Source organism: Eptesicus fuscus, chromosome 1 (assembly GCF_027574615.1).
Source record: "Eptesicus fuscus isolate TK198812 chromosome 1, DD_ASM_mEF_20220401, whole genome shotgun sequence".
Taxonomy (NCBI): Eukaryota; Metazoa; Chordata; class Mammalia; order Chiroptera; family Vespertilionidae; genus Eptesicus; species Eptesicus fuscus.
The window spans coordinates 15,416,526-15,437,955 of record NC_072473.1 but is presented as its reverse complement, the minus strand read 5'-3'; the positions used below and the strand labels follow the sequence as shown (position 1 = coordinate 15,437,955).

At 39.1% G+C, this 21,430-nt stretch overlaps 1 protein-coding gene across 1 annotated transcript in view; it reads right to left on the bottom strand.

Annotated features, from left to right (window-relative positions):
- POLA1 (DNA polymerase alpha 1, catalytic subunit) overlaps positions 1-21,430 on the bottom strand; it is a 318,632-nt gene that overhangs the window by 282,352 nt on the left and 14,850 nt on the right. The window contains exons 5-18 of the mRNA XM_008148385.3: positions 19,068-19,183; positions 18,559-18,621; positions 17,636-17,728; positions 17,116-17,203; positions 16,645-16,846; positions 16,373-16,551; positions 10,330-10,442; positions 9,184-9,300; positions 7,907-7,981; positions 6,843-6,981; positions 5,723-5,877; positions 4,593-4,677; positions 4,040-4,101; positions 2,042-2,131 (exon numbers count right to left, since the gene is read on the bottom strand). Coding sequence (XP_008146607.2) covers positions 2,042-2,131; positions 4,040-4,101; positions 4,593-4,677; positions 5,723-5,877; positions 6,843-6,981; positions 7,907-7,981; positions 9,184-9,300; positions 10,330-10,442; positions 16,373-16,551; positions 16,645-16,846; positions 17,116-17,203; positions 17,636-17,728; positions 18,559-18,621; positions 19,068-19,183 — 1,577 coding nt within the window. The remainder of the gene's footprint in view (positions 1-2,041; positions 2,132-4,039; positions 4,102-4,592; positions 4,678-5,722; positions 5,878-6,842; positions 6,982-7,906; positions 7,982-9,183; positions 9,301-10,329; positions 10,443-16,372; positions 16,552-16,644; positions 16,847-17,115; positions 17,204-17,635; positions 17,729-18,558; positions 18,622-19,067; positions 19,184-21,430) is intronic.

The following is a 21,430-nucleotide window of genomic DNA, read 5'->3' as shown; positions in this document are numbered from 1 at the left end:
GTCCACACTTTTTACATGATCAGTAAAAGCTATATTCAAACAATTCCATTTTACTTCTTTAAAACACAAGAAGCTGTTTATATTGTATAACATTTACACACTTTTAGAAAGCTCAGGAACTGCATCTAGTTTCTTCCTAAAGAACTGAGTTCAAACACTGCTGATTTAGATTCTTAAGCAACGTGCAACACAGTAAATTCAAATAAGAAACTTGTAAAAAAAAACAAAACAAAAAAACAAGGACACAATACTATACCAAGTAAAGAATATCTCAAAAAAAAGTAATCAAATTTTCCATGTCTACAATAATTTCCATCATGTGAATATGGTTCACTGCCTATACTTATTAAAAAACTAGATAAAGTTTAAAATAAATCAGATCAATAAATAGATTTTGTTATTAATTTTAATTAAAAATATATACTGCTATATATTTATAGCAGTTTTGTCTATTAAGACACCCAAAGGACGTGAGGATGTCTCATTCCCAAATTATCATGCCTGGGATTAGGGACTCAAACCCACGTCGGGATTCTCTCTTACATCAGTTTGGATTTCTCAATCACAGACTTGACTCTAATACCTTATGGCAGCACACCTACCCTAGGCACCATGGCATGTCTTGGGGCCCAAGAGAGAGACTGCTAGTGGAGACAGAGTGAGGGTCTAGTGCTAAGCCAGAGAAGCACAGTAGGGCACTGTGAACAGAATCTTCCTGACACTTTCAAGATGGGTCCTAAAACACCGTAAGGGAAGTGGGTGCAGAGACCCTGGTAACAACCTATAGACTCTCGGTACTTGGGCTACACATTGTCAGGAAAGGTGTCCAAGAGCAAAAATGAATGCAGAGAAATATATGGCGAACATGTTTGCAAGGCTTCCTTCCATGTAACCAAATTACCAATAGCACACTTAAAATATAAGCATTTATATCCTACTTCCCTCCCAAATTCAGGAAAAAAGACAAAAGGAAGGACTCCTATCAAGGAGCCTACAAACTAAGGAAGACCAGAGGAAACATAAAATAAAATGTTGCTTTATGATCCTTAAGAATTGGGGCAAATGTAACAGCGTGGATGAACCAAGAGGGTATTATGCTCAGTGAAATAAGCCAGGCAGAGAAAGACAAATAACATATGATTTCACTTACATGTGGAATCTAAAGAACAAAATTAACAAACAGGCAAACTTGAAACAGACTCATAAACACAGAGAGCAAATTGGTGGTTGCCAGAGAGAAGGGGGTTGGGCAACTGAGTGAAAGAAGTTGAAGGGATGGAGAAGCACATATTGGTAGTTACAAAATAGTCACAGGGATGTAAGTACAGCCTAGGAAATATAGTCAATAATATTGTAAAAACTATGTATGGTGCCAGGTGGGTACGGGAAATATCAAAGGGGACACTATGCAAAGTATTTGATTGTCTAACTACTTAGCTGTACACCTGAAACCAATACAAAATAAACATTGTAAGTTAAAAAAAACATTTAAAGAAAAGAATTGGGGCAAAGATAACTCAATGACTTATTATCTCTTGCTACCTCATGGAAGCATACCCAGTCATCAAGAGAAAAAAACGATCCCTGGCCATGAGCTCTCAAAGAAATAAATCTAAGAGATCCACTGAGCTCATAAACTTCAACTACTTACACTTTGGGGATTGGCACCAAACCAAGTGAATTAACTCCTGTGGCTGCTATACAGCTGGACCACTAAGCCAAAATTCTGGAGATACCAACAGTTGACCCAAGTTTATTAACTTACAGGCTGGTGGTCTCTAAGTGTAACTGGATTAGCATAAATTTCTATAATAATTCATAAGTTGCCTTTCTATTACAGGAAAAATACTCTCTTGTAGTGGGCTGGGATATTTCCCCCTTTCTGCCAGCAGCAAGTACAGCAACTCCCACCAATCTATAGGGTTCTTTCACTCTGAAACGATTCTTTACTGCTCAAAAAAAAAAAAAAAGCCAATCAAATCAAACTAAAATAACTAAGGAATGAAGAGCTTCCCCATGAAATGATCAAACGATTACTTACCACAATGATATCAGGATCAATTTTGTGAACTTTTGCAAGGAAAAACCCTAGCAGTGTTCTCTCTGTTGCAGCAATCTCAACCTTCACTTTCTGTTAGATAAAAACAAACCAGTCACTCTTTACTCTCAAGTACTATATCTTGCTTCCTTGCTCAGGCAGGGTAAGATTTCTTAGGGTTAAAAGAAACCACCCAGCTCAAAACTAAATGCAGCAATAAAATTCCTGATTATAGGTTTTGCCTTAATTACATAAAATCTCTGAGGAGCTTATACTGGTAATAAGAGTGTGAATGAAAAAAAATTTTAAGTGTTGAGCATTATCAAGTGCAGAAATGTCCCTCCACAGGGACACACTTGTCACCTGGACACATTTTATAGCACATGAATCAGAGTATCGACTTTCTTAGACTTCACTGTTTATGTATTTACCACATAAACAAGTACTAAGGACTGTATAAACTAATATCAAATAGTGGTGTAAGAACGTACTAGTATAAATAAGAAACTAGACTAAACGCAAACATTCATTTAAGAATTACAAGTGTCTTAAATATAAATAAAACCTATCTTCACACAAAAGGCTTCCACTTGGATTACTAACCAAAAATCAGGTGTTCAAAAGATCCATCTATTAAGACTCTCCTAAAATGAAAGTTGAAGGCTATATGTTTTCTATACCTAGATTTACTAAAAAAATATCAGTCTGACTCTAATGGAATGAATTTTCCTGGTCATTTCTACTTGAATAGGTCCGTGGTCGGCAAACTGCAGCTCGTGAGCCACATGCGGTTCTTTGGCCCCTTGAGTGTGGCTCTTCCACAAAATACCATGGCCTGGGCGAGTCTATTTTGAAGAAGTGGCGTTAGAATAAGTTTAAAGTTTAAAAAATTTGGCTCTCAAAAGAAATTTCAATCGTTGTACTGTTGATATTTGGCTCTGTTGACTAATGAGTTTGCCGACCACTGGGATAGGTAATTCAGGGCACTTCACAAATAATAGCCTGGTCTAACAGTACCACTAGACTACTGGACTTCTCAAGCCAACTTAAAATAAGCAGAACCTGACAGGTTGCTAACTTTTAATTTTGTCAAGTGAGAACATAAAAAAAAAAAACCTACAAATTTACCAACATCGCCATTTCATAAAAGAAACAACATATGCTCTGAAAAAGAAATCTTTTACATCGAATACATTTACTTTTAAAAAATATATTTTTTTATTTATTTCAGAGAGAAAGGGAGAGGGAGAGAGAGAGAAACATCAGTGATAAGAGAATCATTGATCGCTGCCTCCTGCACACCCCCTACTGGGGATTGAGCCCACAACCCGGGCATGTGCCCTTGACTGGCATTGAACCCGGGACCCTTCAGTCTGCAGGCCAACGCTCTATCCACTGAGCCAAACCAGCTAGGGCTCAAATACATTTACTTTTGTGAAAAACTCACTATATTATACAATTCCCCAATCCACCCCCACCCATTTTGTTAAGGACCCATGGGTATAGTGGGAGTAAATTTCTTAATGGAGTATACTGGGAGTTTAGAAATCATTGATCTATTGGGACAAGCCCACATCAACCTTTCTAATACTTGTCCCCTTTAATATCCACAGTGTTCCCAACTTCACTTGACTTCCTTTAAGCTGGTCAGGGGAAGGGGAAGTGTAGCACTCTACCCTACACTTTCCCAAAACAGTAATCACCTGATCATGCAGTTTTGGAAAAGCTTCCTATTAAGCTATCTAAAGGAGGGTTTGAACCTCGTACACTGTAGAATTCCACTATTTTCAGGTGGTGAAACATTTAAACATTGCTAAACAATGTTTTTAGTTTTACATTTCTAATACATTTTAATGGGTCAATGTCACAGGACGATGTAGCAAGAATAGATCCAATCAATTAACATAAAATAGCCTATTTCTACTAATCCACACCATCCTCCTTTTTTCAATCTAAACAAACAGATGCTTCATATTTAAAAGAAATAAATAATTTCTTTACCTTTTTCTTTATTTCTTCACTAAAAGCATATGGAAAAATACAGTCCTTTGGTTTAGACACAACTGTAAGAATGAAGAAAAATAAAGACTCCAACACACATCTTAGCCAATTTCAAGTGTACATACACTGACTGTTTCCAAATGGAAACTGTCTTAAATATAAATTCCCCCCAATTTCTAAAGAGTAAAGAGAATCAAGTATTTCCATTGGTCATGTTGTTGGACCTCAAAAGAATAGCCAAAACAAACAGGCTTTTATGATGGGTTTATAGAATGACATTATGAAAAGAAAGTAGTTAAAGCATAAGTTTGACCCAGGGAAAAACTACTCCATCCCAATAGAATAACCAGTGGAACAGAAAAAGATATCAAACTGCCTCCTGACTTCTCTTAGAACAAAATAAACCAGCTGAATAAGAGGCAACCAATCCAATAAAACACTCATTACTTTTGAAGACATTATGAAAAACAAGTTACTGATCCAACAGTTGGAGAAAAAGAAAAAAGAAAAACTAAAATCAAGCCATTAGTAAACCAGCTTTAAAAATACATACCGCAGAAGTGTGACTGGAAGGGAGGCTGTGGCGGTGCTTTATCTAATGCAAAGCTATGATGAACCAAAGCTGCCATAGCAATAATCTGCACACAAAAGAGGAAAAGAAATCGCTTATCAAACACCTACTATGTATTCTGCATTCTCAACAAAACCATCAAGAATATTAAAAGATAAAGATTTTAGTACATATAAATGCATGTTTTAAACATTTTATTAGGAAAGCAGAGGTTGCATGCTTTTTCTATAAAGAGCCAGATAGAAAATATTGTAGGCCTTTCAGGGCTTATGGTCTCTGGCATGGCTACCAACTCCGCCTCTGTAGTGCAAAAGCATCTGCAGATAATATGTAAATGAATAAAGTTGCTATGGTCCAAGAAACTTTATTTACAAAAGCAAGTGGTAGGCTGGATTTGGCCCACAGGTCATAGTTTGCCAACCTCTCGTATAGAGGAATAAGTCCAATCACCCAACGAAGCAAACAAAAACAGAAAATGGGGTGTTCTATGAGACAACCAACTGTTATTCTTCAATAAGTCAAAATCACTGAAAAAAAAACAACTGTAAGGGGTTGGGAGGGAGTTGCTCCTGTTGAAAAGAGATTCAAGAGACATAAAAATTAAACACCATCTGTGACTCTTGTATGAATCCTGATTCAAATAAACCAACTGTTAAAAGACATTTTGGAGAAAAGGAGTCATGTGACTATGGACTGGCTATTTTAGATATCAAGGAATCGCTGTTCATGTTTTTAGGTGATTAATGGTATTATATAAGAAAGTATGCATGCTTTGAGAGATGCAATGACACAAATGTCAGAGATTAGCCTTAAACTACTTTAGGAGGAAAAAATGAGGGGGTGTGACAAAATCTTGCTAATTGCTGAATATAATTGATTGGCATATGGAAGTTCATTAAATTATTCTATGTCTATTTAAAGTTCTCCAAAATAGAAAATTTAAAAACCCAGAAATAAATAAGTCATCAATTTAAGTCTTTTAAAAGTTTGGTAGGGAATTAGTATTCTTTGCCCTTCAAAAAGAACAACTTCCCCTTGCAGAAAAGCTGTATAAGTTCAGGCAAGTATCTGCATTTAAGGCATACGTACAAAATCTGTCCTATCTTTTTTACCTCATTTTGATGTGTCTTTGCATTTTGTATTGTCTTCATGCTGAAAGACATCACCACAAGAGGGGGAGGACCAACATCCTTAATTACATTCACCAGGTCTGGTTTCAAAGCCATTGCCTCAACTTTACACCAACTGATTGGCTGATTTATGAGCTCTAAAAGAGAACAAATACAACAGAGCAAAAGCCATTTATGGAAAAAGAAAAAATACTACAATTAAGACATCTGTGATTAACTGAGAAAGTCTTCAATGCCATCTTCTAATAACAATGTCTTATAACATTTAACTAACAATAAACCACACTATTGGATTGTATGCAAATCCTTGTGTGTGTACATATATGTTCGTTTGCCTGGGAAATACGTCTACAGCTTCCATCAGATTTTCTAAAGAATCCAGGTCCCAAAATAGGTTTAAAAAAAAATAACAGAAATGTGCCGAGCCGGCATGGTTCAGTGGTTAAGCATCAACCTATGAACCAGGAGGTCACAATTCGATTCCCAGTCAGGGCACATGCCTGGGTTGCAGGCTCCATCCCCAGTAAGGGGCATGCAGGAAGCAGCCGATCAATGATTCTCTCTCATCATTGATGTTTCTATCTCTCTTTCCCTCTCCCTTCCTCTCTGAAATCAATAAAAATGTATTTAAAAAAAATAAAATAAAACACTGCCTTGGAGAAATCACAAAACATAAAAGATCTGTGAAGACAAAACAGAGTATCACAGATGCAAATACCGAAAAACATCCAATAAGAGACCAAGCACTCTCCACACTGGTCAGTGGTACTCTCCCTCCTTCAGAGGTTAGCAGTGAACTAGGAAGAAGAGCTGGGCCACATCAGCCAGGAAGGAAGTCCACACTGACAGCAGCCCAATGAGGGATGCAACCAACTGCCACCTCGGCTAACTAAGGCCTCCCTCTGATTACACTGACAGACATTAGAGTGATAAAGTGATTCTAAACATATTCCCTATCCTCACTCAAGGAAAACTTTGAGGAAAAATACATAAAAAAGGAAGTGGACACAGTGAAATAAACAAACCAATTCCCTAACTACCCTTTTAAAAACTGCATCTATCAGCAATTTACTTAGCATTCTGAAAGTAAAATTTTCCTTACGTGGATTTTTAACTTCAAGCCAACAAGGTCCTTTGATCTTTCTGTTCATCAAGAACAGTTCCAAGCTGGATGTGTTAGTTCCAAATACATGAGAAAAAGTTTCTCCTTTCAAATCCTGAGGAAGCTGTGGCATTTCAGACTGAAAAAGGCAAAAAAGAAAAAAATATATTTTTTGTTTAAAACTATTACTTCACATTTTCCAAAGTCTATATTTGAAATAAACAAAAGCCTCTCTACGAAGTACCAGAAGAAACTCCTTTTATATATATGAAATGTAATTTGCCACAAATGAAATCCAAAACAATTCACAGTAGGAAACAAAAACAATTCACAATGACAAAATAATGCATCTTGATGACATCCATTAGAAGAAAAATAGGCCAAGAAGCTCCCCAAAAGAGGATTTCTGTCCAGAACCATACATGCCTTACTGATAAAAAAAAAAAAAAAACAACACAAAACAAAACAAAACAAAAAAAACCCCAGCCAAATAAGTACCACTGCATTAGGGGAGTAAAAGCAAGAGAATGGGACTCATTCAAATTGCTTCCATGGTACATTTCATCACCACTGTCAGAAACCTTTCTTAAAAGTTTCCCTTTTCTAACATGTGGGATCAAAACACTATATCACAGGTAAAAAGTGGTTAAGGTCCAGTTAATTAATATCCCATAGCCATGACCTTACCTGTCCTGGGAGCAAGAGCAGCACTATAGTAACAGTACTTACTGATGCTCTCATCTCTCGCCTTCCCACTGCTCAGAAGGAACACTTCAACAGACTAATGATGGTAAACTCCATCAGGTGGCATCTGTTCCACTTAACAAACAGTTCTGCAGTTTCGATTTATTTATTTAACGATATAGAGAAAAGTAGTACAATTGGTAGTGTATGCATTTAAATTTTTATCCATTTTAATTTAATTATTCATTACTGTGAGTCCACCTCCATGAACTGTGGGCTTGAGGAGCTCTGCCAACACTAATTGAAAGCCAATTGAAATTTCAAAAATAGAACAGTGTCATTTTCAACCAAAACCCAGTAATTTTCTTTGTTTGACTCACCGAGTATCTAACTTCCAAGTATTCAGATTTTTCTGGAACATCAGGTATCTCAAAAGCATAGTTCTTTTCTACTATCTGGGTAAGCAAATATTTTAAAATCATTTAGACAAAAGCTTCACAAAATAAATTGACAAGCATTACATACACAATGCATGGCCCTGCATTTAATCATTAGGAAGCTAACATCCTTATGGAACACAGAGGTAAATAATGCCAATATGGCATCTGTTTCCCCTTTCAACTAAGACTAAAACACCCAATAACTAAATGCTAAAAAGACTTCTCTTAGACATTACAGGACTTGAAATATTTGCATTCAAGGTCAATAAACACTAAAAATTTTTGTAATGTTAATGCATTAAATAATTTGCTACTCTTCAATAGTAAGCAACCCCATCTTGCTAGAAAAATTAATAATTAGCATTATAATTATAGCTCAGATTTACTGAGTGCCTGCTATGTACCAAGTACTGTTTTAATAACCTAATATGAATTAATCGACTTAACCCTTCCAGCAACTCTTGAAATAGCTCTTGTGACGGCCCTAGACTTAGGAAGCGGTAAGGCTAGCACTTAAAAGCACAAGGTGTATTGCCCAGCACCTATGCTCTTCACCATCACACCACACTGCTTTTAGAATTTTAGAGACTTGATCCATCAGCCATAATTCAAAGCTCAAATAGTTAAGACCATTAGCCTTATCTTCAGCAACTCAACCCTCCCTTTATTGCAATCACTGTTAATAGCCAGTATGTTAATAACCAGTATGTGGAGTGAGTTACAGCCCCCACGATGATGGCCAAAGGCATCGATATCTCACAAAATCAATATCTCACAGTTGATCAATATGTATCACAGGAGCAGATGATTTTATTGTATCAGAATAGCATCATAGTCCCTAATTTTTAAAGATAAAACCTCACTTAACCTTCTAAGACAACTTGGCAATAATTAATATAAACAAGATCAGAACCATTTCTTCTCCATTTGGGAATAAGAGCACAAGATATGCTTCAATTATTGGAAGCAATTACTTTGCTATGAGTAGTCTTTCTATGCAAATTAATGATTATTTTATAAGCAGTATAAAGAGAAGTAAAAATTTTTACAAATACAACAAGGTTTTACATTGCTATCTATGAAATTTCTATTTAATGAATTATAGCCGCACAAAGGGCAGTTTGCACAAATAAGATATGCAACAACTATTTGCTAAATCAGGAAATGAACAATCAACTAATAATTAGGGCTGGAAAAATTTATCACCAAATACAAACCTTGGACTTGAACTTCATAATTTTATATTTTGTTGCTATTTTCTCATCAAATTCACTATAAACATCCTTCATTGTAACTGGAGTTCCTGTTTCTTTCCCTGTGTTTAGATCAATTTTCTGCTCTCCCATGGAGAGGAAAGGGGAGGGGGGAAAAAAGAGTATCTGTAAATAAATCTTTCAACCACCAGAAACCCAAGTCTAAATCAATTTTCATCTTCCCCCATTTAAACATGTAATAGACCAGTCTTACAAGTGAGTCCAAAGATGCAAACATACCCAAAAATGTACTAAACCCAATGCCCAATTCCTCCCAATGGCATCATAAAAGCAAACCAGAGATAAAGTTGATCAATCGATCCTACAAAATGCGAGAAGTGTTAAAAATACTGACCAAGAATCTTCACAGTTCAACTCAGATGGGGAGGAGAGTGTGGATGTTAAGTCCCAATAGAAAAGGAGAAGCAACTGGAAATGACCCTGTTAAATAGCTGTGGATGAAATGATACTGTTGCCTATACAACAAAAGCATGAAAACTGGGCCAAACTCCATGCCACATTTTAGAGCCATACTCTCCCAGCTGTCATTACTATAGAAATGAGAAGTTGAGAGAAAGACAGCATCACATACTAAAACTCAAGAAATGCTATACTCTTTCACACTCTTTCTAACAAGTTGCAAAATAGAGTTTTACTTCATTTCTCTACTTTCCCCAACTTCTAATGGAGCTGCTGCCAAACAGTGGTGACTAGGCAGACAGCAATAAAAAAGCATCAAGGTTGTGGATAATTCATAGCCTTGTTGAATTATAGGGCTGGTGGATGCCCGGCCAGTGTGGTTCAGTGGTTGAGTGTCCACCTATGAACCAGGAGGGCATGGTTCAATTTCTGGGCAGGGTACATGCCCGGGTTGCAGGCTTGATCCCCAGTGGGGGACATGCAGAAGGTAGCTGATGGATGATTCTCTCTCATCACTGATGTTTCTATTTCTCTCTCCCTCTCCCTTCCTCTCTCTGAAATCACTAATATATTATATATATATATAATGACAAAGCAATTGCAGTTGAAGTTTAAAAAAAAAAGAAAGAATAGGGCTGGTGGCAGAACACAGAATGCACTTAGGATTAGAAGCTAATCACTAACATTTACCATTTCACGGGGAAGGAAGTATAGAGTTCGTTCAATGTTTTTCACCATGACACAACAGCTCACATAGGTTTCAGCAGATTTGATCCAAACTTTGCCAAACAGAAATACCACACCTAAAGGAATAAGAAGAAAAACATGAAAAAAGAAACATTTCAATTACATCACATTTAATGTAATGTGATGTCCAGTCCCCAAGACCAGTTCCTTTACTCAGTACTTATGCCATATGACAATACCACAATGGTAAAACCTGTGACCACTAGGAGGACAGGGGACAGAGTGATTCTTGGTGTAACGATTTTTTCCAAAAGTAGGGAGACATCTCGGTAAATAGAGACAAACCTTGGTTATTAGGGAGCCATCACAGGCCTCAGTAGACACACTGGGGAACTACTGAGACACCCTAGGTCAGTGTAGAAACCCCTGGAGAATCAGGGAGACATCCTAAGTCAATGTTGGGTAAAAAACACAAAATACATTTTCCCTCGAACCAGGATTCCCCAGGGTAAGAGAAACAAAAAAAGCAAACTTTTGTCCAACAAATCTCATATTTAAACCTCTTGTGAGAACTTTGAGAATGCTAAATTCCTTTTTAGCACTGTACTTACTGATAAAAATTAACATTCATGTGTAAGGATAACTATGTATGGTAGGTACCTCAGTATTTTGCCATATGTAAAACAATTTATCTCACATATCTTATTCCAAATAATAATAAATGTCTCATAATAGGGTTCAACTACTATCTACTATTTCACCCCTTCAACCTCACAGACTACTTAAGACACCTAGCTAGGTAGTGTTTATAATGTTCCTCTCCTCTATTTCAGTTTAACAAATAGGTTAATAACCAACTCAGCAGACACACTCCTTTTGAGATCCCTCTGTAATATAAACTACAAAGTCAAAGAAAGCCTTTCTAGACATCAATTCATTGTTCATGAAAACTGGACATCAAGATAGGACTCCAGAGATTTGTTAGTCAAACTAAGAGATGATGACTTTGCTAAATTCTTGACTCCATGAATAATTAGACAGCAGTAACCAACATAGCTACTCAACACGGCCATTTGTCTGAGACATTAAGAAAATTCTGGCATATATAAAGGCTACTGTACACAAGGCTAATTACTCGCTTCACAAGATAGCTCATCAGTGCTTCCTTTTGTCACTCGTTCTAGTAGAAATAAGACCATCTAAGAATTTTCATTTCTGCAGATGATTTAAATTCTTACAAGAGTTGTGTGATTTTCATCTGGGGGGGAAAGAGGCAGGTGGGGGGTAGGGGAAAGGGAAGGGGGGACTGTGGGGATGATTAAAAGGAAAAAATCTCAGTAGTGCAGAAAATTAAAAGTCATCCTTATAACAGTTAGAGATGAAAAAAACAAAATTCCAAGCAAAGAAAAATAAAGGCCCTAATATTGGATTCAAAGATTCAAATAGCTCATTTTACAGTCAAACTAATATCACACTTCATGCAACACATTTGACACTGTTTATGCCTCATTTGCCACAAAAAGATCATGGTAAACAAAGATCCCATTTCTTCCCCTCCATCCCCCAGTAACTAGCTGAAACCAGGTGCAGTCAGGATTATTCAACCTTTAAAAAGTCGTAATGAAGACAGGATATCTTCCCATATGCAAAGAGTAAGATTCTTTTCATAATTATGGAGCATTCAGCAACAACTGACTTACTTAGAATCTGTAAGAAACTGAGAAACAATAACAGGGTCTTTGGGAGTACTTCGTTTTTATTAGCAGCATTGATTTCACCAAGGCTCAGTGATCATTACCTGCTATCAAGATGAAACTGTTCAACCCTCTGAGATTAAAGGACTTTTTAAAAGCCGTCTTATTTAACCCATTGGCATCGATCACGAGGACACAACTTGAAAAGTAGCAGAGAACAGCAGGACTGAGGGTGAGAAGCCCAGAACTCTGCCACTGAAGAGCTGACCACTTCATTTTCAGAACCTCAGCTTCCTCCTCTATAAGTGAATTACTAGACTAGAAGATCTCTAAGGCATTATCCAGCACTAGAAAATTCCGTTTACCTTAGCATTTGGAAGACAGACCAGTAACAGACAATTACCTCTTTTAATTGCAAAATATTTCTCAAGGGTGGTTGAAAAGGCTTATCCATGACTATGGGTTAGTACCAGGAATTAAACAATGTATTAGTATATAGTATACTATGTATTAGTATACTATGTATTAGTATAAACTGGTTGCTTCGCAAATATACCTGTGCTTCAGTGCCTCAATTTTAACCTCCAATATCTATTACGATATAGACTAGCACTAGCCGATAGAAATGTCAGCACTGCCCAGCCTACGTGGCTCAGTTGGGTGTCATCCAATACACTGAAAGGATTCCCAGTCAGAGCACATATCCAGGTTGCAGGCTCAATGCCAGGTAGGGGGTGTGCAGGAGGCAGCCAATCAATGTTTCATTTTCACATGTATGTTTCTCTCTCTCTTTCCCTTCCTCTCTCTCTCAAAATAAAATCAATTAAAAAATAAAAGAAATTTCAGCACTGCCTGGCATTGCTCTGAAAGCTGGAAATAAAAGCCCCAACCCCAGGAGTTCCAATGGCTTTGGGGGGATTGTTCTGTCTGTATCTGTGACATCCATGAATATGGTAGCTACTAGTCACATGTGGCTATTGAGCACCTGAAATGTGGCTAAGAAGCTGAATTTTCATTTTTATTTCATTTTAACTGATTTCAATTTAAAGAGCTACATGTGGCCAGTAGCTATTACAGTGGACAATGTAGCTCAAGACCTTACCCTGTAAAACAATGCTGTTTTTTAATAAGAGTATTAACCAGCCCTAGCTGGTTTGGCTCAGTGGATAGAGCATCAGCCTGTGGACTAAAGAGTCCCTGGTTCGATTCCAGTCAAGGGCACATGCCTGGGCTAGGGCTCTCGATCCCCAGTGGGGGACGTGCAGGAGGCAGCCGATCAATGATTCCCTCTCATCATTGATGTTTCTATCTCTCTCTCCCTCTCTCTCTCCCTTCCTCCCTGAAATCAATTAAAAATAAATAAATAAATAAAGAGTATTAACCAGTAAACAAAAGGTGGAAATAATATGCTCCTTTTCACACAGGAAAATTGCTGTTCCTTAAGGTTGTAATCCTTGGCAATTGACACTAGCAATCTGATGCTTTATATGTGAATTAACCTGGGGTGGGTGCACCATCTACTTTTGTTCTACCTATTCTTTTTGTTGTGGTTAATCCTCACCTGAGGATACTTTTTGCATTGCTTTTCTCAGAGAGAGAGGGAGGAAACATAGATGTGAGACACATCGACTGGTTGCTTCCTGCACGTGCCCCAACCCCTTGATCGGGAATCAAACCCGCAACCCTTCAGTGCATGGGCTGACGCTCTAAACATTGTAGCAAACCAGCCAGGACTACACTACCTATTCTTACACTATGCTGCTACAAGGCTTCAAGAGGCAAACTCAGTATAGTAGCAAATGCAACTCTGGATCTCTGAAACCTTTCCTGTGTATCTGTCTACAGGACTGTCAATCTCTGCAGTTTATTTCCATAATCATTTCTTAAACACCTATTATATGCCTGACATCACACTGAAAGCTGGAAATAAAAGGTCCCAGGCCTCCAGGAGTTAAAAGGCTTTGGGGGAAACCAAAACACAGAATCAGATCTTTTCAAAATAATATGACAAATGCTACGATGGAAAAGGGTATGATGCGGTCACAGAGAAAAGGCTCTTGGGGCCAGTCTGGAGGATTAGGAAACTTCCTGGAGATGACACAGGCTGAGTCACATGAGGGCATTCCAATCAAACACAATGAGTAAGTGGACATGGTATAAAGAGCATCAGGCACAGACAGGGAGCTATTTCTAGGGCACAAAAGTCATGCATTGGCAGGCACCGGAAGGCTTGTTAAGGAACATGGACTTTTGTAAGCAATTACCACTGTGGATGTTTTTTAATAAGGAAATGACACGGTCAGAGTTACACTTCTAAGCAGTCGCTCTGCCCACAATGTGAGGTGAGGGATTAGGAAGATGATGTGATGTAGGCAAGAAGGGATCAGAGGTGGGAACTGTGAGGAGAAAGACACCTCGTCTACTTTAGGAGAGAAAACTAATAAGAAAGTGAGGAAAGGGGGGACTCAGGCTGGCTCCCACATTTCTGGTTTTGACTGGACCATTAACCAAGATAGAGAATCAAATCTAATATCAAACAGATACAGCAAAGCACAGACAGTAGCACTGGGAAGGGCAGGCCCACCATGTGGCACAATTCCAGTGAGTACCATTCACATGGCCATGCTCGAGGTCCCATGAAGCACATGTGAAAACGGTGTCCCCTGCAGCCGTACAACGGGACAACCTGGGTTTCCGCACTGGATGGGAAATATTTGCTCAGTCTCATGTAATCACACCTGCCAGCCTACCTCCCACTGGCAAGTAACAAAGAGGTAGTCAAAGAGGTGAGAGGGTCTAACTAAAGTGACTTGCCCTAGCTAAAGTAGATATGATACCATTTCTAGGACTGCTTAAATCTTTACCTAAGGAACTAATACATGGCAGTTTGCTACTCAAGTGGCTCTGCAAGAGTTTCTACATATTCGATAAGCTAAAACATATTACTGCTTCTGTTTCCCCTCTGAGAGACCATTAAGGTCTTTCCAGTTCAAGTCAATGCCTGATTATCTTAAAGGTAAATCTGGCCTCCAAGTTCGGCAATTAATACTCACTCTTCTTACTCATTCACTTGCTTCACTGACATCTACACTCCATTTTCATCAGATGCAGCCTCCTGGAAACCATTTTGAAAAATTCAGTTTGCTTCTACCCTCAGATCCAGAAATGGGTCTGAATAAAAGTAACTGTTTAAGGGTGTATTTTCTATTAATCCAACAGATTTTGTCATGCATGCCCAACTCTGCAGTGAAGAAGGGCTCAAAGGAGCACAAAAGGGAACTGGAGAGGCTCCTGGCTTTTGTGAGTCAGAATTAATAGTATCAGCTCATTCAGAGAAGGACCTGGGAATCAATCTTGATCCCTCCTCTCTGTCAACCCTCACATCAATCCATCAACAAGTTCATGTCAAAATACATGTTAAATGCATTCACTTTTCTCTACTACATGCCTGTCCTGCACTGACTGATCTCCAGTGCTTCTGCACTTTCCCACTACCCCGTTCCAGCCCCAACACACACATGCACGCACGCAAATGTGCAAGTGCTATTCTCCACACAAATTGGAGGGTTCCTGTTAAAATGTATGCCCAACCATGAGAATGCCATCCCACCCATCCTGCTGGTACTTAAAATCTTCCACCACCTCCCCATGGCTCTTGAAAGAAGACCTAAACTCCTTAATATGGCTTTTAAGGTTCTTCATTGTCTGCCCTAGGCCTTTTTCTCAAACTTCATTTTCTACCAATCTTGTCACTCGGTTACTGTGCTACAACCAACAAGCTGCCTCCTTTACCCCTCCAGGCCTGTGCTTACTGGTTCATCAGGCTGAAATGCTCTTTCTTCAGATCTGCACGTGCCTTCAATCTTAGCCCAATGGTGGTCTCCTTAGACAGGCCTTCCAAGTCCATCCCCCAACTAACTGCCTTTAAACCATTAATCAACTTACCTTATTTATTGCCTATTCCCCCCACCTGCTCCCACCCCACTAGAATGTAAGTTCTATTAGGATAGAGAATTTGTCCAGCCTGTTCACCCCATCTCAGTGCCTGGCACACAAAAATGTGTTTAATTTGCTGAATAAATGGACAAATTCATGACAATTTCCAGTTAAAGTATATTACCTATAACTTCGGATACATCAAAGGTAAACTACAAGTACACATTCCATATATAACCAACTGGTTTTGGGAAAAAGCATCTTTGAGGATTATTCACACCACACAGCTCTCCATTCATGTGCCTCATGCACCCTTACTATATACGTATGTGAGTGCAGAGCCTGTGCCAATTACAATCACTAACGCATTTAAGGGACAGGTGCTATTCCACGTTAAAGCCATACAGTATGATTACCTGGTTGGTTGTACTGATCTTCATAAGCATCCAGCCAATAAAACTGAAACACTTGTTCCTCATCTGCCCCTTTTACCAGTGGCAGGTGACTGGAATCCACTTGAACTTCCTGGGCTGAGAAACTGCTGTCATCTTCCTGATCGATGTCCCAACAAGAGACATCTGGGAGAAAGCCTCCTCTGCAAAAATGACATTTTCAAAAACTTGTCAAAATCCAACAAAGCAATTGTAGCACTACGCACTACTTGCCAGAAAAGTCATAATGCTCTTACAAGCAGGGCGTGGTCCCTTTTCCAGGATCTGCCTCAGGTTTCACCGCCTCTGCTGGCTCACTCGCTTGGTCCCAGGTCTTAGCAGCCACAGGCTCCACATTCACCTCCTCAGCTTCCATGGGCTCATCAAAGTCAGCATCTTCAAAATCTATTGCCCCTGACTCCTTGTCCTGTGTACACACTGCTGCTGGTGCTGGCTCTCCTGTAGGCATCATTGCACATTCCCATCATAAACTGCTGCCGCAGAGCACTCAGGCCTACCCTTTTCCCACACTGTTTGCATCTTGTCAACCTCCAAATCAGATGTACCTTGTAACTTTTACTGCTATGAATTCAAATCTTTCACACTTAAACTTGCTATCACAAATACCTTCAAAATCGCCTCCACTTCCTCCTTCCCGGGTCCTCCATTTTTGGCTGCACTTTGCAACTGCTCCACACTCTTGTACTTCTGCCTGACATCTTACTTACCAGCAAATTCAGCACGTTGAAGAGGAATAGGAGTTAACAGAGGCTCCTTCTTTGAGACAGGGGAAGCAGTTTTTCCTGAAGGAACTACCTGTAAATGTTTTTAAATGTTCATTCAGTTAGACCTGCATACTAAAAATATGCACACTGTCCTGCCCTGACCAGAGATAATGACAGTTCCCATTTATAAGACAATTTTGTGTATTATTAATGTAACAGCTTCAATTATTTTACTTCTACCTAGGTTTACAAAAAAATACTTGTTTCCAGGAGGAAAAGGATTACATTTAGCACAGTTGTAATACCTATAATAAACACATGCTACTTACCACAAAATTTACTATGACAAAAGCAGGCACATGCTATTTTTGTTATACATGAAACTATATGATGAAATGGGAGTCCTAATTTAAAACAAAAATCAAGAACAAATTCCAAGGTATTTCGCTCACATAGAAAAGCAACAAAATAAATTTTAAGCAATGATGTACATCGAGTTTGAAGGTATTTCCACACACTTTACCTTGGGGGTGTGCACAGAGAAAGGATTCAGTGACGTTCCAATGGATCTTTTCTTCTTCGGTATTATTACAGGTGGTGGAGCTATTTGAGGTGTCTAAAAGGAGGGGTAAGACACACTTCATTGCCGTGCTTGGTTTACCACAAGACAGAAAAAGTACATTTCTTTCCCCATTGAAGCCCAATGAGCAAAGCATTTTTCCTTCCCTGTTCCCCCCACGGATCTATGTTCATGCACTGGGGTTACTATAGCAACACTATCACTAGAAACCCAGAATAGATATTGAATCCACTCCTGACCAATTTTTTCTTTTCAAAACTTAACATACTTTTCCCTTACCCTTCCAGAATATTATATTTAAAAGCTGTCAAGCTGGAACTACATGATGTTAGTATATGTCATTTTAATCAAGGGTCATTTAGAAAGACACACACCTCTAAATGAGAGTTTAGTTTTTTGTGAAACAGCAAATTCCCGGAACAGCTGAGCTTGTCTGAGTTCTATCAGGGACAGCTCACCGACTCTTCCTTTGCCCCCACTGGGAATTCTAGACAAGGATCTCACGCCTAATTGTACAGACTGACAGGCCTCAATCTATTTTGGGAACATGCACTGCAGCAACTGAGTGCATTCCCAAAGCTGACTCGTGTGTGTATTCTTACTACCTCAAACACCCCCCCACACAGCTCCATCAATAGGATTGCATAGCTTGTAACAGCTGGAAAGTACTCTCACCTAAAATGGTGAGAAGAAAGCAATCTGAAGGGTTGTTCAATTGGTTTGGGGTTGTTTTGGTGGTAGTGGTGGTGATGATGTTGTCGCTGTATTTTTTTAAATTCTGGCAATAGTCTTTTTTGTATAATTATTGAACTATTTCTTCAGCTGATGGCCCCTGCATATTTAATAACTCCCAGAGATTCACTTACCTCAGTGGACAGATCTTGTAGAATGTCACCTAGCAGATCATCCTTGGACAAATCTATAGCTTTCTGGAAGTTAGAAAGGAAGGTAGAATGAAATAGCCCTGCACTTCCCATTTTCACCCAGAACACGTGTCTATGAAAGGAAGAATCGAACCTCTTCAGTCCTCACTGAGTGCTCATCTACTAGTCACAGATATTAACAACCATGTGCGTATACATCACTCCCAAACCTAGAGCTGCCATCCTCTATTTCCATGATCCTCCTGTTAATCACTGAAATCACTACAGTCAGTTCAGCTTTTTTATTCAATTTTCTTTTCTATCTCCAAGTTCCAAGCACTGAGGTGCCTAAATGCACCTAGAAATCTACATTCAACTTAGTGATGGAAATTGGGAAAATATTACTCAAATATGTGAGCTCAAATATAGAGAGCACCTATTGTCTGTATAATCAAACACTAAATTATTTTCACAAAAGGAAAGACAAAATATACGAAAAACATAAAACTCACATCACCAGTTTTCTTCCCAGCACTGGCAATAAACATTGACTTGATATTGTTTGGTTTTGTCACCACAGTCTTCTTTACATTCCTCTTTTCTTTGTTGCGAGTTTTATTATCGTTTCCTGTTGGAATATAAATTATTTAGAAACATGCACTGACAAAAATCAAAATGAAAAAGTCTAGTCACCTGCTCTCTGTATATGAGAATTTGAAAAGAAAAATGTTAAGAATTCAAAATACAAAAACATGAAACTTTATGCAAGGTAGAGAGGGAAGAATTTTTAAAACAGCTGAAATCAGGAAAACTTGGGCTGAATGGTATTTCAAAAACTGATGAAAATGCCAGTAAACATATCTGGATAAGTTACTAAGTGTGACTGTTTAATTGCTATTGTTAGTGTGAATAAAAAGCTTCCTAAAAGGTGGAGGGGGGGTTCTGTTTTACCCATAGAAATAAAAAGATCAAGTTCATCTGGAAGCAGGGGATTAGCCTCGCAGTCCCCATGAGACTGCCTTTTTAGCGCTATACTGAATCTGAAAAGACAACTAAACTTTAAAAAAAACAGGATTACCAGTTATGATATTGCAGCATCCTAATTTCCATTTTATGAAGAACAGCAACTATATACACGCAATATGTTGTAGCAACACTAAACCAACAGAGACATTTACACAGTAAAGAACAACCTGTGCTATGCTTTCTCTTATGATCACGTGAACGTAAATCACCTATGAACTATTCTCATAGTGTCAATTTTACTTTTGCTTTCTGAGTCATCCCAGAGCAGTCCTCGAATGAATATAATTAACCAGTTAACTGCCACACGTCCAAAACGGAAACCATCCCCACATGCCACGATATTTTGAATTTAATTTAAAAAATCCGCCGCTTGCATCTATAGATGCTTATGGCGTACAAAGGGTTAATATAGTGTGGTGGCGGCACAGGAATACATAGAACAGAAACAGAAAAGAGAGTGTACAAAAAGACTCAATTACTTATGGAAATTTAGCATATAATAAAGGTGGCATCTCATATCCCTGGGGACAATATGGATTTTTTTAATAAGTAATGCCGGCTACCCATTTGTAATGAAAGTAATCAGCCCAGCCGGCATGGGCTCAGTGTTGAGTGTCAACCTATGAACGTGGAGCTCACGGCTCCATTTCCGTTAAACAAGAAACAAGTTTATAGACAAAACATAAGAAAATTTTTACAATGTTTCACAGATAAAGGACCAATTTCTCTAATATTAAAAAAAGCCCCAAGCCCCAATAGGAATCTATACTAATAATAGCTTAGGTGGTCATCACGCCCTCACGCATCACACCCTAACGTCATTACAAGATGGCCACACGCACAACGGAGGCGGGGCCCGGCAGAGGAGGCGGGTCGTGGCAGGGGAGGGCAGTTGGAGGCCATCAGGCTGGCAAGGGAGGGCAGTTGGGGGCAATCAGGCTGGCAGGGGAGGGCAGTTGGGGGCCATCAGGCCGGCAGGGGAGGGCAGTTGGGGGCCATCAGGCCAACAAGGGAGGGCAGTTGGGGGTGATCAGGCCAGCAGGGGAAGGCAGTTCGGGGCGATCAGGCTGGCAGGAAGAAGCGGTTAGGGACAATCAGGCAGGCAGGCAGGCGAGCGGTTAGGAGCCAGCGGTCCCAGATTATGAAAGGGATGTCTGGTTTAGGCCCAATCCCTGCAGTCGGACATTCCCCGAGGGGTCCCAGATTGGAGAGGGCGCAGGCTGGGCTGAGGGACACCCTCCCCCATGCACGAATTTCGTGCACTGGGCCTCTAGTGTGGGTAATAAACACAAACATATGGCTCACATAAAAATATAGGCATATCTCATTTTACTGTGCTTGACTTACTGTGCTTCATAGATGTTGCATTATTTACAAATTAAAGGCAAGACCCTCCACCAGCAAAAAGATTATGCCTTGCTTTACTGCAATATTCGCTTTATTGCAATGGACTGGAACAGAACCCACAATACACCTGAGGTATGCCTGTCTATATAAACAGCTATAAGTTTTATGAAAAAATGCCCAACTACATGTGTAAAAGAAATGCAAGTGAAAACCACAAGATGTCATTTCTCACATATTAGAGTGGCAAAAATGCAAAAGCTTGACAACAAACTCTGTTGGTGAAGCCATGGGGGTCTAAACAGACACTCATACATTGTTAATGGGAGTGTAAAATTTGACAACTCCTATGATGAAGAATTTAGCAATCTATATACATAAAAGTCTAAGCGACTGGCTGACCAGCCGACCAGGTAATAGCTATGACACGCACTGACCACCTGGCCTGTGGGGATCGGGCCGAAACCAGCTCTCCAACATCCCCTGAGGGGTCCCAGATTGCGAG